The sequence below is a fragment of the Phaenicophaeus curvirostris genome, chromosome 1 (assembly GCF_032191515.1).
Source record: "Phaenicophaeus curvirostris isolate KB17595 chromosome 1, BPBGC_Pcur_1.0, whole genome shotgun sequence".
Taxonomy (NCBI): domain Eukaryota; kingdom Metazoa; phylum Chordata; class Aves; order Cuculiformes; family Cuculidae; genus Phaenicophaeus; species Phaenicophaeus curvirostris.
Window position 1 is genome coordinate 52,924,896 of NC_091392.1, and position 17,932 is coordinate 52,942,827.

Genomic DNA, 17,932 nt, shown 5'->3' on the forward strand with positions numbered 1-17,932 from the left:
TCCATTAAATTTGTGATTTTGTGCTGGGAAATGTTGGAATGATTCTAGAAACAGAGTTTTTGATTGCATTGTGCCAGAAACTGTTTTTAAACTTAGTACCCAACTCACAATGGACAAGACCTGTGGAGTTCATTATATCATGGAAATTTCATTTTAAATGTTCATGCTTGGCAGATACGCTGCGGATTGCTGATTACCTTTCCTTATGTAATCAAGGGAAGGTAGAACAGGGATTAATTTTATGCAGTCTGTTTGCTTAGCATAAGATCATTGCGTGCTTATTTTTAGTCAAATTTTCCCTTCGTTTTAAAACTGTTCTCCCAGTGCTAATTTCACGATATATTACTGTTTTCTTCTACTTGGAAACAACTAAAAAAGCCTTTGTCAAACAGCAGTTTGTCTGTACAGCCACTAGAGGTCACACGTAGGAGCTCGGACTAATTCACTAGCTGACTCTTCTGTCCAAATGCTGCTTTTCACAGAAATAATGAGAAAACGTGTAGAAGCGTTATGTAAAGTAGTGGGTAAAATTATTCCTTGAATGCTTTTTTCCCTTCACTTTTAAATAATCTAGGAGAATATTGGTGATAAATGTGACAAATAAATGACATTTTCAAAAAGTATGTTTAAATTATTTCGGTTCTATTTCACTAAATCCACTCTGGTATGATTTCATTCAAGAAATTTGATGATTGTAGCGTATCTAGATTGCAAATATGCAGCAATGTCATGTGACAAGTGCAGATGAGAAAGCTCGGGTAAGCGCTTTTGCCTACGATGTGTATCTTCCACCGTTTTATTTAGTCTTTTCTGACATTGGTTCAATTTTTTCCTTCTAATTCTATGACTATACAGATTTTTAGGTTTCTTGGAATAAGAAATAAATCTTTCATTTCAGTAAGAGTATTACTGTACAGAGTATTCTTACCTGATAAAAAACAATGCAGTTGAGTTTAACATGGATCCATGTAGTGTATGCTGCTGTTTGGTCTTAGAAGTATTCGTGTAAGCTTTCTTGTGGATATGAGACAGACCAAGAAGAAGACATAGATGTTATTGGATCAAACACTTTCAGGAACATCTACAAAGAAGTCATCATATCTAGTCAATATAATTTTGGTAGATTCCCGAACGGAAGTGAACAATATATTTTTCTTTCCTCAGAGAAATGTTACTCTGACTCTTCTTGTAAAGTATTTTGTTATATATTTATTACAAATGAAAACACAAATGATATAAATCTGTGGCTGTGTACTTAAAGGTCTCAGGTTACCATTGTTTCTGCTACTACTCTGTATAGTGATTTCCTTCCTGTGTTGTATCAGTCACTGAAGCAGCGCAAGCTGTCACCTAAGAGACAAACTGAACTGTCAGCTAGTCATTGCCTCCATTCACTCCTTCCTCCACAACAGGCAGTGAAAGCACATGTGACAAATAAGCCCCTTTGTTTTATTGCAAAAGCATCCTTATGTTAATCAAAGCTGTATGGACCAATTGCACAGAATAACAAATTGGTACAAGCATTCTGACATAAAAGGGGACATTAATATCACCTCATCTGGAGTTAGGCACTATATCTGAAGATGCTTATTTCTCTACACCTACTGGTAGTAGAAACCTCAGTATGGGAGTTAGGTGCCTAAAGCTAAATATTGTGAACGCTTTCTTTTCTAACTCTATACGCTGTCCCAGTTTAGCAATGGCGGGTAGTAGTGTTGGTAGTTAATGCCTATTTTCCTACGCAGAGTGAAGTTCTGTGTCAAAAAATATACTGAAAGTCTTTCCCAGAAGAGTCAGGATATGTGCATTGTATAAGCATTGCAGTGTCTGTTTTTCTGGAGCAAATCAGTTAAGACTTAATTCTGTGTCAAAGCCAAAAGGTGTATCAACAAAGCAAATGAATTAAGTATATTAGGTGTGATAACTGATACGGTAATTATGAAATCTATACCTAAAGGAAGTGTTTTGCATTAGATTAAAGTGTGTCTTGTTGCTCATAATATTTCTCCCCTCCCATCATCTAGGTGATTGATATAGGCTCTGGAAAAGGCTACCTGAGTTCATATTTGTCCATGCAGTATAACTTAAAAGTTTATGGAATTGACTCCTCAAATTCCAACACTAGTGGTGCTCATGAAAGGAACAGGAAGTTGAAGAAACACTGGAAAGCATATCAGAGGCGAGGAAGAGCAAACCTCAAAAGCCAGAGATGGGAAAAGTCTAATGACAGGGCAGTGGAAGGTGGAATGAAATGTACAGCAATCAATGAAAAGCCCTTCATTGACAGCAGTCTTCAAAGTCAGGACCAAGTGGCTATCCAGCCTTCTTGCCGTTTCACAGAAATAGCTACATCTGAAACCAGCAAACAAACTGAAATTGACTTAGTGACTCGGACACATTGTGATGACAGCAAAGTTTCTGAAGAGGTTCTTGCTATGCTAAATGTTCTGCCTGCTGATGCTGTAGAAGATTTTTCTTTATCTCAGTGTAAATATGGGGAACTCTGCGAAGAGGAAAAGGTGCAAAGAAAAATGGCATCACTCAAGGCTAAAGCAAGCAAGTCAAGTGAATCAAACCTGTATATTCCATTGACCTCTTGCATCACTGCAGAAACCGAACTCAGTGACATCATAACAGATCTGGAGGTTATTTTGCTAATATTTGAAGTAGATTGTCCGTTGTCTTTGTATTGCCATTTTCATATATGCATAATATTTGCTGAGTGTACATGGAGTGCTGCCAGTGGTGCAAATTAATTTTCTGGCCCAATAATGTTTTTCAGGCAGTTAGAAGTATATCTAGAAGATACAGATTGCTTTTCAATTTTGATATACGTGTTAAGTTTATTTTGGGTATGTAAAGCAGCCTTTAGAATTTAAGGGGTAGATAATAGTCAGCTGTCAATTTTAACAGCATGCATATTAACACACTCAGGTGTTTTACAACTGTGGTTATAGATAACATCTAATTATTATTATGAAATGAGTTATATTTTCCAGGTAGGTGGATATATTAAGCATTGGAATTTGAATTTTCCTGAAACTTCTTATTTGTTAAGGTTTATATAATTCCAGTTGAACTTTGAAGGCATAGGATAATTTATTGTGTATAGTACTCAACGTAAAGAATTTGTAAAGAACCCTGTTCACAAATAATGTTTTTATATTTTGACTTTTCAGAGTTACTTTAAGTTCTTATAGTTACTTACTAGCTGACAGGGGATTTGTCTATGGAAACAAGCTCAAGCTCAGTTGCCCAATGACAGTGGCACAAGTCTAGGAGCTATATCGCTGTTTAGGTGTGCCTGAGCTAACGTACATTGATTGATCAGATATATTCAGTCTTTCATGGAAAGATGAAAACTTTTCTGTGTTCAGTAGTAGCTGAACTATTATATTCAGGGGTGTAATTCATCTCTGATTCGTGACACAGTTTTTATTAATGGCCCCGTAACTTGAGCTAATAAATCCTACTAAGTATCTCAGAATGTGTGCAGCAAGCTCATGTCTGTCTACAAATGACACCCAGAACAGCAGGGTTTGCTGATGAGGCGTATACCTTCACATTTACGCAGCTGGATTTTGTATCCTCTTAGCATGTAGTTTCTGTGGTGTGGGATGCAGAAGTAAACCCGTATCACTGCCTTTCTTTATTAAAAAAAAAAGAAGTTACTGTCAGAAAAGGTAAAATAACCAAAACTTAAATTATGTGTGATGAATATATGTAATTAAAAAACTTTAAAACGTGCAATCATTTACAAGTTTTAAGAGTACTTTGGGAATTTTTAGAAATAGTTTTACAAATATTTACAATTTTTTATTGTAGCCATAAATTGATTTTTTTTCCCCAAATTTCCATAAGCCGGGGACAAATATGTAATGGGGAAAGTTGGTATTTACTTATTAATACCTGCGTTCTGCAAATACTTTGCTGATGAAATATAGGTATAAGAATGCATGTTTGCATATAGCCCAGTACTAATACTGAGAGATTAAATTTTGCAACACTTAAGCAAACAATCCAGAAAACACTTTCAGTTGTACCTAGGCACCCTCACTGAAGTCAATAAAGGTCTAAAAGTGTACCTGACACAGACGGAGTGCCCTCCTATTGTTCAGGCATTTTGAGCATCAGAATATGTTTCCTTTGTCTTGCATGTGGTAGCTGTCTTACACTAGCTTTCTCCTGAAAGAACATTTCTAATTTTTCCCGTCCTAGGGTTTAAATGCTGCACTTGCAAGTGCACATCTTCCTTTACCATTCAAACTTGATGTTTTGTTCCACTATTTCTGTAATCGCATGTGGAAAAAAGCTCTGTGGAATGATGGGATGAAGCTGACTGGTAGGAAAAAAGCTATTAAAAGCTAAACTGAACTGAAACTGAACTTCCACCACCTAAAAATATTGGATCCTAAGAGAAGGAGAGGGTGAGCACAGAGAGGCAGCACAAAGTGAAATGTGAGAAGGAGGGTGGGAACAATTAAAAGGCAGAAGAAGTTCATTACTATAATACAGATGTGTGAGAAAACCAAATATAGAGCAGTAAAAATAGATGTGCATGTACAGTAAAAATTACCGTAGAAGTATATCGCCATGGATACCCGGGTCTAATTTCTTGTTGATAAGCTTGTTAATAAATAAGGCTGAAATTCAGTCCTACACCGTGTTAACCATGTGGATTTCAGCTAATAATGCCAGCAGGAAAATATCTTATTATAAATGGTGAAAAGAAAGATAATTTGGGTGGAGAAATAGAGAGCGAAGGGAAATTTAGGAAGAAGGGAAGCAGGAGACAGAATGGAAAGGAGAATAGGGCACTGGAGGTGAAGGTCTTACTTTGTACTATTGAAGAAAATGTCCATTTGTTGTTGAATAGTATGCTGACTGCAAAGCTGTGACAGTGCTACAGTTTTGAAAATAGCAGAACCTGCTCTTCAAATTATATTTAGGAAGTGGTTTTGATTTCAGCAATGCATAGTAGCAGAAATGCTAGAAATACATAGCGAGGTCCAGCCAAACTTACAGCAGTAAATCTGAAGTAAGAAATGGAAGTAGCACTGGTAATAATAATACTAACAGGAAAACTAGGAAAGACGAGTAGATGTCCAGTGTCTGGTCACCACATAGGCGTTCCTTTCCATGCAGGTTAACCCAGCTGATGTTCATAATCTTGAATTTCTGCTGCTTCTTGGCCAATGAAGGTAGACTACAGAGATGCATACATAGTTCCTTACCTGAAGAAAGGAATGGACAATCTAGCTTTCCACAGAAGCAATGCACCATGTTTTCTTAGCAATGAAAGGCTTTTATTATGCATTGAAAATTCGTAGAACAGAACAGCAGGAGTCTTCATGGAGTTGTGTATTTAAACCTTACAGCTCGATAACCATTTGCGGCATGTTTGGGTTTTGGAGTTTGTTGTTACTCATGCTGTTCCAGTCGAAGAGAGAAATGCTTTATTGTTGCTATTTTTCTTTTTAGGACTGCATGATGGTGGGTCTACATACATGTGGTGATCTTGCTGCAAATACACTACGAATTTTTACTGCCAAGCCTGAAATCAAAGCAGTTTGCAGTGTAGGCTGTTGCTACCATCTGTTGTCAGAACAGTTCGAAAACCAAGAAGGTAATTCTAAGCCTAACTTGCGGTTGCCAGTTTGCATGTTGAGAGTGTTATACCTTTTAATTAATAACCTCCTTGTGTTTGTTCCTCTCCAGCAGCTTCTTTAGTACTGGATTTAATTACATTATATGGGTCATTAACTCCCGAATGCCAAAATTCTTAATATTCTTACTGAAATTAGGGACATTCATGTTATGAATACAGCTAGTCTTATTCCATTACTTCACTTGTGAAATGCGGAGGCTTTCTTAATCCAATGTTTTCATCCTTTTGAAATATTTTGTACCAGATTTTGCTGTTGGCTGTCTGCATGCAACATCCATTTATGTTGAGTTGTACATATGCAACTATGAGCAGAATTAAGTCCTTGTAATGTAAGTTATTAATCAAAAAAACATTCAGCTTAGTGCTGTGTTCTGGGGCATTGCCAATTTAGAAAATTATGGAATAGTACATACATAACAGTTTCTTCTTGGGGAAACAACCTGAAAATTATTTAGGTTTTCACACTACAGCCAGATTTTCCTTCAAATGTGATTCTTTTTCATTTTTGGTAGGAAGTTTTTATCTTTACTTGAAAGGTAAATTCTGCGTAATGAAAAACATTAAATGGCTAGCTTTCCTGCACAAGTGGTATGTAGCTGAGCTGTCTAGGTGACCATCTGCCTATGTCCTAGAACTTAATCATCATATCAACCAAATTTGTGAGGGGGTGGACTGGCAAAATTTGTTTCAGCTCTTTCAGGGAACTTCACAGACAGAAAGGCAGGTGGAACCCAGCTGCTACTCTTTAACAGTTGGCTGCTTAGGCAGCTAAGGCACAGCTCCAGACTGACCACAACACATGCTGTAATGGCTCTTGCTTGCTTTGATGATCTTTTCATCTTAATTTTATCTTGCTATGGAACAATTCTAAGAGTTTTTGCAGTGTATTAGTTTCAGTTGCTTCACAATATTTTGCAATATTTCACGATACTTCTCAATACTTATTTCACACACACAAAAAAAAAGGAAAAAAATACAGTGGGAATTTTGAAGTTATAGAAATGCCATTAGTAAAAAACATAGAGTTCCTTTAAGATGAGAGTTTTAAAAAATTATGAGCTTTTCAGGCACTTGTCATTAAGCTGGTGTGTCTGAAACATTGGTTGTTTCTTAATACTGTAAAGAGAACACAAATGCTTGTTCTAGCTGTAGGGTTAGTTTTTTCATATCAGTGCATGAAGCTTTACTAAATTATTGATACCACAACAAAAGATCAAGAGTAATAAATATTCTAAGTTCAAACAAATAAGTCTACATGCACAAAAGTAAGAGATACTGCAGTTTCATCACATGTTGGAATTTCTAGCTGATTTTTCTCAGCTTGAAGGATAACAGTTTTCAAAGAAGAACCTCTAGGCAGAATAAAAGGAAATTACAGTATTCTTTTTTGGGGAAAGAACACATGAGCACTTCCAGCGATGCACAAAAAGATTGGTTTGTTGTGGGTTTTTTTTACTATTACTATGAAATCTATAATGCTGTTGTATTTCTCTGGAAAAGTCATCTACTGTATGATGTTTTCGTGAATGCACAGTAGAGGTATAAGAGTACAAGGACCAACAATATCTAAGAGAATTTTTTCAAAAGCAAAATGTGAAAGAATTAGACTATAGCTTGTGTCTGTACTTTCTATGTATGGTCTTTAAACTGACAAAGCTTTCTAGATGATACTAGGGGACTGTTAACTAGGCAGTTGGTATCAGTCCAACAGTTTACTTGTACAAGAAGTAAACTAATTCTTGCAGCTGTCTGACGCAAATGAATTTTGGACTTCTTTCAAAGTGGACCACGTCATAGAATAATTTAACTTCGAAGTGGCTGTCTAGAGGTCATCTGGTCCCTATAACAGCACAAGACAGGGCCAACATAGATCAGGATGTTCAGGGCCTTATCCAGTCATGTTTTTAATATCTCTGAGGGCAGTGATTCAGCAGCCCATTCCAATGTTTGCCCTCGCTACAAAGTTTTTTGTCTCGTATCTATTCAGAATTTGCAGCTTTCATGCATTATCTTTTGTCTTTTCATTGTGCACCTCCAAGAAGACTCTAGCTTAATCCTTTCTGTCCTCTTTCCCTTAGGTAGTCAAAGACAGCTGTTAGATCCTTCCTTGACTTTCTCTGCAGCCCTGCAGCCCTCTTCTCACCACTGAACTCATTCCCATAAGTCAGTATGGTGGGTTGGAGAGCACAAAGAAGCACTCTAGATACTCTTGCTCTCATAAAAAGAAGAGGTAATCACATCCCTTAACCCACAGGCTTCACTGTTAAGCTTCAGAGTCTTATCAGTTTTCTGTTCCCCCTGAAGCCCACCTGTCTGAGTCATGTCTTTCCAATTTCTCTATAAAGATAGTAAGGAAACCTCGCTGAAACCCTCGCTAAAGTCAACATAAACTATGACTGTGCTCTCCCCTAGTTCACGGAGGAAGTCACTGCATCACAGAAGGCAGTGATGTTTGTCATTCCTGATAGATTCCTGCAGCTATTCTCAAATCTTTTTGTTCTCTATGGGCCTGAGCATGGTTTCCAGGAGAATTTGCTCCATAAGCTTATTGCAAACAGAGGCTGGTCTGAAGATGGGTGTGATGTTTGCCTCTTTTCCTGTTATCAGGAACTTCCCTCGATGAACTTGACTTTTGGAAGATGATAGAGTGTAGCCTTTGTGTGATACCAGCCAGTTGCTTCAGCTGCCTGAAAGGCATCCCATGTGGTCACATGCACTTCTATATTTCCAGTTTGCTTGTATAGTCCCTGAGCCAATGTAGTCTCTACTTTAGGTAGTCCTTCACTTGCCCAGGCTCTGACACTAAACTCAAGACAGCTACTGGCTAATCTAGGCATCATCCAGACCTACAGAAGACTTATGTGGAGAGACTAGCTTAAGTGTTAGGATTCAGACTTAGAGCTAGATCTGTGTGGTGATGGATGTAAGGTCTTCTTAAGGAAGAGAGAATTGGTCAGAATTTGCTGAAACACAGGAAATCACTTATAGTTTGGAATCAGTCCAGTAAAAAAGGACTTGCTTGGGAAGACACAGTGGGAAGTTCTGTTATAAAGCATTTAATACTAATTTTATCTTGACTTAGTAGCTTTGAGGCTTCTCTGTTTTAATAATGTCATTGCTCTGTTTTAGGTATTATTTTTTTTCCCAGTTTAAAAGCTTTTTTATCTTCTTGAGGACAATGTTCAGGCAAGTCCACCTCAAAGAACCTTCACCCAAAGCACCATCACCCAAAGTAGCATATTTCCCATCTTTGTTGCTTCTTATTCTTTAATGTAAATGCAGGTGATTGTTCTCATAAGCCCTGCTGAAACAGGTGCACCAGCCTACGAAAACGCTGCTACAGACTACACGTTACCATAACTTGAGATGGTTGGGCTGTATGTTGTTTTGCAGTCAAGTTTTTTTAACACTGAGACCAGTTTTGTTTGAGACCAGTGAAAAATGGTGTTTTCACTTCATATTAACTGGAATCAACTGGTATTCATGGGAAAAAAATTTACGTGTTTTGATGTCTAATGTAGTGTTTATATGTCTGAAGTGGTGAGTTAACAAAGTATCAGCAAAATGTTACTATGCTGGTTTCAGTAGGCTATTGAATCACCTTCGTTATTGTAAGTTTGGGTTTCGGGGTTTTTTTTTGTCTCTGAGGAGCTGACTACAAGGAATAATGCCTTATATTCCTCATATATTCTAACAGTACTAGAGATATTGCAAGATTACCTGATTCAGATTGCCATCGGATCTGCTGTAAATACTTCAGAAGCATTTCTGATGAAAGTAGATGCCAGTAGTCACAGTCTTGAATATTAGTAGTGTCAGTGTACAGTGTCCTGTGTATCTATAAATACACTAAATTCTTGTGGAAGTTTTTATAATGGGACTACATTATGCTGGGAGTAAATTTGAACTCTTAAGATCATGAAGGCCTTTGTTTTGATTTAGTAGGAACTGCAACAATCAAGCGGTGCTGTGTAATGTTAAATTTCCATTCAATTAAAAAAAATTGAAGCCAATGACCTTTAACACCTGTCTTTAAATTTCACTGCTTTTATAAGCAGTACCAAATACTAAATTTGAGTTAATAAGGAATATTATGACAGCTCTTGGAAAATTTTAAGTAGTTTTACTTTTACTTTCTCTAAAGTGAATTGGTTGTTTTTACAGAGATTCTCCTATGGATAAAATGCACTTAGCTATTAGTATAATTGATTCCTTTGGGGTTTTTCTTCACTGTTACTGCATCAGATAATCAGTTACATCAGTGTAGTCAGAATTTTACTATTTGTTAGAGACTTTTTGCATAAACCTGTTTACATAGTGGTCCATTACGGCAGTTTTTTCAGGAAAAAAATCAGTTTGCTAATGATTCTTAGGTTAAAACAAACTCTGTGCCTCTGTTCAGGAACTATTCCTAGGATTTCGGGGAGCTGCTTTATCTTCAATCGGCTAATGTATTTCTGGGGCAATGTACCAGGTGAACTACGGTTATCCTTTTAACAGACAGTAACTGCAAATCTAAGGTATTTTCAAAATATTTGACTTCCCTTAGAAAGGAAGTGATGTGTTTCTGTATTCTCTTTCATACCACGAAACACATAAGTACCAGTATAGAAACTAGTGAAATTCTTCAATATGATATCCTGTTTTGAGGCAAAAAACAATTGAACATTACTATTGTTAAGAAGGTATTTATAAGTATTTCATAATTTGAAATAAGACATAATTTCAGTTTTATAGGTAGCTTCAGTGATAGCTGCCTGATAGAAAACCTTTTTGAGGTTTTGAGTACTGCAAATCATGAAGTCTAGCTTTTGTAAGTGTTTCCAATGTCAGATCACTGATCTAGGACTAAGAAGGTGTGTGGTAGGCTATCCTGAAAGCTGTGAAGAAAAGCTTGTTGGTCAGGCACTCTGGAAGGTTTCAGCAAAGCTTTTCCAGGAGAGTAAGAGTCCTTAGACTCTCAAGTTACATAATTAAAACTTTGACTATATTTGTTATGCTCTCAACTTTTAAAAGCTACTGAGTATAATTAAGGGAACTGAAAGGGATACGAAGGGTTGTCAAAATTCACATACAGAATTTTACCAGATTTTTGAAAATTTAAAAGGCCTTGAATAAGGTGGATTCGACAGACAAATCTTCAAAACCAAATTTTCTAAAGAATGGCTTTATATCGTTCTGTTTCAGTAAAATATGGAAAGATTAGACACTGTTTTAGGAGTATCAGAGTACAGATGATTTATGCATTTCCTAGGTATATTTTCAAAGATATTCCACAGCCAGTATGTGAAAATAGCTATCCCTGATACCATGGCAACACGGTAAAACACTTCCAAGCAAAAGATCAAAAAGCTTGATTTCCTTTCCAAAGCATCTTTAGATATTGCAGCATGGGGCACATTTCCATGAATTTGCGACAGAGCTAACAAGTCAGTAAAACCCAGGTGTTTTCTGTCAAAACTGATCCAGAAAAAAGCCTATGAAACTTGAAAAAAATATTAACTAGGTCAGTTTTACAGATTTTATATGAGAGCATTACGTATTTAAGATTCTGAAGTATTTTTCATGAGTAAATGTAGCGAAAATATGTTAAAACTTGAAACATTTATAATTTTGTGTGTGTACACAGGAAGAGATTATAACTTAGAAAGCCAGGATTTTTATCATGGACAAGTAACTAAAGCATGCCCTAAATCTGAGTTTTGAAAATTATTTTAATGACAGCTGATTCTGTTTCTTGAAATGGAAGAACATTTTTCTTCACTCCTGCTCCCATCAGCAAAATCCTGTTTAGTGATGGGAACTGTGAACTCCTTCGCCAAGGAAGATATAGTCTTTACCATGAAGGAAAAAGGCAGTTTAATTAGTTCCTCTCCTTTCTTTAGAATCCCAGAATAGACTGAGATACTACTATGCAGTGGAGTTACATGCCATGGTTGGGTTATTTGGGACAGAGTTTGGCTGAGTTTTGCAGTATATGGAAAGAGAACAAAGAAGGTTGTGTGTGAAGGACTTTGATGAGGGTAATAAAGATTACTTTCCACTGAAAAATTTCCGCTTAAGAAAAACTCCATTTAATTACAATCTCAGAAGATGTTAATGAAAATTTTATATCATTATTTGGAATAACTTGTTCATGTAACATAATCTTTACTCAATAATTACTCTGTCTCTGTCCTAGTAGTGGAAATGAATGCAAGATTTTGGTTTCACTTTGTAATGTGAATCCTCAAGGATTTCAGAATCATTAAAGATAAATAATTGTCCCTTGGTTATGATCGAAACTTAACACATCTGAATACAGATTTGTTGTAATTTTATTAGCATTAATGGAGTTTATTAAAGGAATCAGAAGGTTGGGTGACATAATTTCCATGTTATTTTTATGATTGAAACACATTGTGAAACAGATCTTCAATTAGTTTAAGTTGGCATAAATCCACTGAGGTAGTCCCAACTTTCAAATAAGCTCCAAACTTTCATCGTATTAATGATGTTATATTAGAAATATTTTTAAACTGAGTTTTTCACAGTACTTGAATACTTGGAATAGCTGAGAATTTTGCAGACTTCTTTCTGTCTGTATTTCTTTGCTTTGCAATCAAAATACAATTTCATGTTAATGAATTAGCTTGCTTTCACATTCTGTCTGCTACATTGGTACATTGGTCATTGGGCACTGGAACAGGCTACCCAGGGAGGTGGTTGATTCACCTACCCTGGAGGTGTTTAAGGCACGGGTGGACAAGGTGGTAAGGGGCATGGTTTAGTGTTTGATAGGAATGGTTGGACTCAGTGATCCAGTGGGTTATAACCTGGTTATTCTATGATTCTATGATTGATAAATCTGACAGTATAGTCTGAATGTCTGTATTGCTTAGCCTTTTTTAACAGATGTGGCATCAGTATCTGATAGAAGATTAATTCATTTTTATAGAAAATAATATTTTGATAACACAATCGAATGAGATACAAAATATACATACATCCTGGCTTCAGGCTCTGTAAAAACAGATGTGGAAATCATGTAATTTGTTAAAAGGTTCCTCTTTTCCCAGTATCTTGTCTTCCATAGAGGCTGAGGGCAGGCATGTATAGATGAATATCAAATCATAGGGAGTACATAGCAGTGCTTCCTCCAAAAACCTTCTCATGTTTCCAGCATGTTTTGACTTCTTGGAACAAAGTGGTATATTTGCATTAAATATCCCTTGATGGATTTTTATTCCTTGAATCCTTCAGTTAACTTTTGAACAAATGTAGACTTTTAGCATCTATAGCATGCTACAGTAAGAAATCAACTGTTCATTGTATGTATCCGTGTAATTGTTTTAGAACCTCTAACTGCATGTTTCTTTTTTTAAGCGCCTTAAATTTGGATGTTAAAGCCAGTACATATCTGTCCCTGTTTATTTACTCTTGTCTTATTCATGATTTTACAAATTTTTCATTCTCCGATTATCTGTTTTTCAGCTTTAATTTTTTGTATTACTTACTCCTTTTATTGAAATGTTTCTTACTTGCCACAATCCTGTTTCTTTTCTCAGCACCGTTTTGATTGCTGTTGCTTGTTATCAGAGGTAAGAAAAACAAATCCGAACACAGTATTCAAGATTAGGGTGGAGCATGGATTTATGTAGTAGCATAATAGCATTTTCTGGTTTTTTCCTTAATAAATCTTCATAGTAGTAGTACTGGGCTGATCTTATCACTGAACTGTCAGCTCTCAGTTTGAAGCCATTCACTGTATATTTAAAGTTAATATTTTTCCCAATTTGAATTGCTTTCATCTACACTGAATTTTTTATGCCATTTCATCTCTAATTTTTATTAGAAAGGTCTCTATATTTTATTACTCTTTGGATCATGAGCAGACTTCATTGTACGCAGTATTAACTTTTCCAGATCATTTATGAATTTGATCAACAACCTGTTCCAGCACAAGTCTCCTTAGGCCTCTGCTGGTGATCTCTGTCCTCTGTGAAAAATGATATTTTATTCCCATCCTTTGTTTCTGTCACTTTTGTACCCATAGGAATACTTTATATCTTGTTCTGTGTTTCGATAGTTTCTGTAATGGTCTTGTTGAATACCAACTGGAAATCCACACCATCTTTCTTGTCTGATACTTGAAGCCTTCAAAAAAAATTCCAATATGTTTGTGAGATATGAATTCCCTTTAGCAAAGTCACCTTGACTCTTCACAAATATGTTATATTTGCTCATATAGCCAATGACTCTAGCCCTTAAAATACTTTCTCTCCATATAAATATGAGGCTTCCTGTTTGGAAGCTCCCTTGACCTTCCCCTGATCTCTTCATAAGCATAATATTATATTACCTGCTTTTCATATCTCTAGAACGTAAAAGTTTTAATCAAGAAGTTGCACAGAGCAGATTAGCAATTTCATCCTGGTTTTAGTTTTTGGATGAATGCCATATGGCCTTGGCAATTTTTTCATGTTTACAACTCCTGTTTTTGTATAACTTCTTCAAGGGGTCTTTCCATTTTAGATATCTCATATGACGATTTCTTCCTATGGAGTAGAACTGTGGGTTAAGAATTACATCTAGCTTTTATTCAATGCTTTGTTTCCTTGAGAAAAGCTTTATAGTTTTATCACAATGGTAGTCTTACAACTACAGTCTTTTTATAAGAAATTCTGTAGATACCCAGATACCTGAAAAAGATAGAAGAGATTTGAGATTAAAGAAAAATTAAGGTCTATATAAAGTAATTTAAAAGAACATACAGAATTATTTTGTACTTCTATAACCATTGAAAGAAAAATATTTTCTTTGCCTATGCCAGTTAGACTGCTGACCTAATAAAGTTAACTGTCAATAACCTTTCTTCTTCTGTCACCATAAAGAATAATAAAATAGATTATGGTTTCTCTCAAGGAGATTCAGAATAACACCCTAACAATTTCATGCTCTGAAATGGAGTTAGAATATTTAAAACATAATAAAAACTGTATAGCTGAGACCAAAAAAATGGTCACTTTTTTAATAATGGCTGTTACCGAGATGAAGTGCAAAAAGATGAATTATGTTTAGAGTGCAAGAATTACTAAAGCTATAAATCCTCGGTAAGCAAGATTACTCCTCTGTTTGGTTGGAAGTATTTATAGCATTATTGAGGCACCATATCACTGTATATTTTCTGCTGGCCTGAACAGGTTAAATCCTTCCCGGACTTCTGTAAGAATAAAGTCTGTGCATAATGATAGGCTTTGTTTGTCAGGGGCAAAGAGCTTATGGTATGCAAACTAATGCCTGTTTCTCCAGTGGTCATCAAGGTCTCTAACATGAATTCTCTGCAAACAAAATGTCATTAAAATGATGAACTAAACATGTTCAATACACCACTTATTTCAATAATATCTGCAGGAATGTAATAATGGTCATTTATTGTCTATTTACAGTTTTTGAAACAGAAAAAAATTGTTTATTTCAACATACAATCTCTTACCCTGTGCCTTTTATAGCTAACTAGGCAAGTAAACACATAGTCATATTTGACGAGGGAGAATAAATGCAAAGAGCTTCAAACTGAAATAAAAAAAATTAGAAGCTTTATTTTGAAGGCAAAAGCCATTTTCAAATACATAACTTCAGAAAACTCTTTCCCATCTTGAAATATGTTCTGCAAAGTCATTTAATATATCTTCCATAAATTTGCTGGTTACTGATTTCTTTAAGTCTTAGGACGTTGCCTTTTTACACATCCTTGTAGCATAATGTCAACAGAAATATGCAATTGTGCATGTTCTAATCCTCAGTCTAGAGCATATAAGGAGGCTAAACAATTTTTAGTATCTGAATGACTTGAGCAGGGTTGCTTTTGAGCATAGTATTCTGCACTGAGCATTGCAGTTTCAGGATGTTGGTGAGGATAAGCTAATGTACAATTTGACCTTTGAGTGTTGATTCCAGCTTGGATGTTACAGGGTTTGTCATGCAGAAGACTTGGATGAATTATAATAATAACATATCCATTCCTACAGTTCTTGCATAGGCATATATCATGTTTGTTACAGAAGACCTGTTTCCACTAAGATCAGACATACATCTGCTGGCTAATGACGACTGGGATGAGAATTAGAAGTAGGAGGTATAAAATATAATTCTGTTAACGTTACTGGTTACATTAAAGGATAGATAGATATTACATCTATGCATATGTTATACCTCTTTCTCTTGCTTTACAAATGGGATTTGTCTGATTTAGGATATAAATTCTTTCATTTTTTTAAAGCTGTGTCATGCCTTGCTAATTGAGTGCTATGAGAGATGTCCTGTATTATGAAAAGGCAGTAATTGGCTTCAGTGGGAGTTTTCTCTAAACGAAAGAGGTAGACAAGTCTAGTGTATAAAACAACCTCTGCCAGTTTTGAAATTCATCTCCCTTTGTTCAGAGTTTATTAAAAGCAACTACAGAATATTCCATTGTCCAGTCTAAGAAATAAATGTTTATACATAAGAAAATTGAAAAGAATTTATCACTATATAAAGAGGTTACAGAAAAATACTGTTGCTTTAGTTATACATTTTTAGGGCAGCTTATGAATCTTGTATCCTAATATTCTACTTTGGTTTTCCTCTGAAGAGAGCTATACACTTATTATGTTTACCAGCAAAGATGTGATTTTTTTTTCCAGGTAATTTAAATTAAAAATTAGGCGTCATTTTCCTTTCCAGTTAACATGATTCTAATTAGCACTTTGCAAAAATGTAACGTTCTTAATATTATATTTACAGTTTTGAATACCAGAATGTAATGTTCCTTTTACTAGTAAATATTTTGGCTTGTGCATGTGAAAAATGACAACTATATTCTGAATTATCATATAAGTGGAAATGGCATAGTATTTAGTCTGATATATATGTCTGAATCAAACACTGTATTTTCTAATTCACTGGGTGTTTGAGTTGGAGTTTCGTGTTTTGTTCTTGATTTTTAATATGGCTAGAATTAGGGAACAGGTCTAAAAAAGCAGTATTTTAATATAGTGTTAGCAAACAATCTGTTATAGTTTCCTGTCACAGCTACTAACCTAAACTTTTATATAGTTCCTGGATTTATTGGTAGTACTGGAATTAACTCTTTTCTCCTGGGAGACCAGGTTTGTTTTTCAGTGAACTGTGTCTGAGCCTGAGCTTGTCATCTCCATCCTCACTCTGCTTCTTTTTGTCTATATTTGTCTGATTTTTTTAGATTGTAAATCATTAAAGGCCTTCCAAGAGTCTTGAAGAATGGAGGTCCTTCCCTACCTTAACGTGGCTCCTAATGTAAAGCCAACACTGACATAAAACTTTCAGTAACCATTCATTTATCTTTCACTTTCTGTTGCCCGTCAAGGTTTCCTTTTAGTTTTCAGTAGCATGTTTCTGTTATTAATAGTGTGTTATTGTGTTCAGATTAATAGATATAAAAAGTCCATTTCTCTACGAAGAACATTTTCATGAGAATATTTTAAAAGCATCTAGTTAATTTAAAAAAGAGAATGTTAAATTAAAGAGAAATGTATTTAAATTTATAATACCATTTACAGTCCTCAAAAGTGCCCTGGTTTGGTTTTTTTTTTTTGCTTTAGTTTTACACTTCTAGGAATGCTGACTATATTCCTTGGAATAAGGAAGGCTCTAGTTAGACAGAAGATCCTCTCAAGGGTTTTTAGATCGCAGGTTTTTATATGAGTAAAGATGTAATTGGACCATCTACCATACACTCTTAAGGGTTGCAAGAATTTTCTAACAACTTCAAGTACTATAATAGGAATAAGGAGACTGGGGATAATTAGGAACAATGGGAAAGGGAATAATTTACTCCTGTCTTTTACAGCTTTTTTTTTATCCTGACCATCAATACATCAGGAGCTACCCAAGTAAGGATGTGATTCTTATGTTTGTTACCTCTCAGATATTGCTCTTTGAATTAAATAGATGAAGAGCAGATCTTAGTGCCAGCCTTGCAGATTCAGCCATTTTCAAATTTTAGATGCTAAAAATGCTACCCTTGGCAAGAATCCCAAAGCATGTTGGCCAATCAGTATATGAATAATAGATCTTTCAATATTCTTAGCAGTCCTTGTACAAGTACGTCAGACTGATAGCAGTGTCTGATCTTCAGTCAGCTGTGCTTTTTCTGTACAATTGGTGCTCCTTTTATTTTTGCCTTTGGTATTCTCTAGCTACCCAGGAGTGGTTCAAAATGGAGCCTTCACATAGTTTTGCATTTCTTTTATTTTCTTATTTGTT

At 35.5% G+C, this 17,932-nt stretch overlaps 1 protein-coding gene across 2 annotated transcripts in view; it reads left to right on the forward strand.

The window, feature by feature from the left end:
• The window catches only part of METTL25 (methyltransferase like 25), a 57,833-nt gene that overhangs the window by 12,634 nt on the left and 27,267 nt on the right, over window positions 1–17,932 (forward strand). For both annotated transcript variants that reach the window (XM_069858362.1, XM_069858373.1), the window contains exons 4-5: window positions 2,025–2,645; window positions 5,482–5,626. In XM_069858362.1, the coding sequence (XP_069714463.1) occupies window positions 2,025–2,645; window positions 5,482–5,626 (766 nt within the window). The remainder of the gene's footprint in view (window positions 1–2,024; window positions 2,646–5,481; window positions 5,627–17,932) is intronic.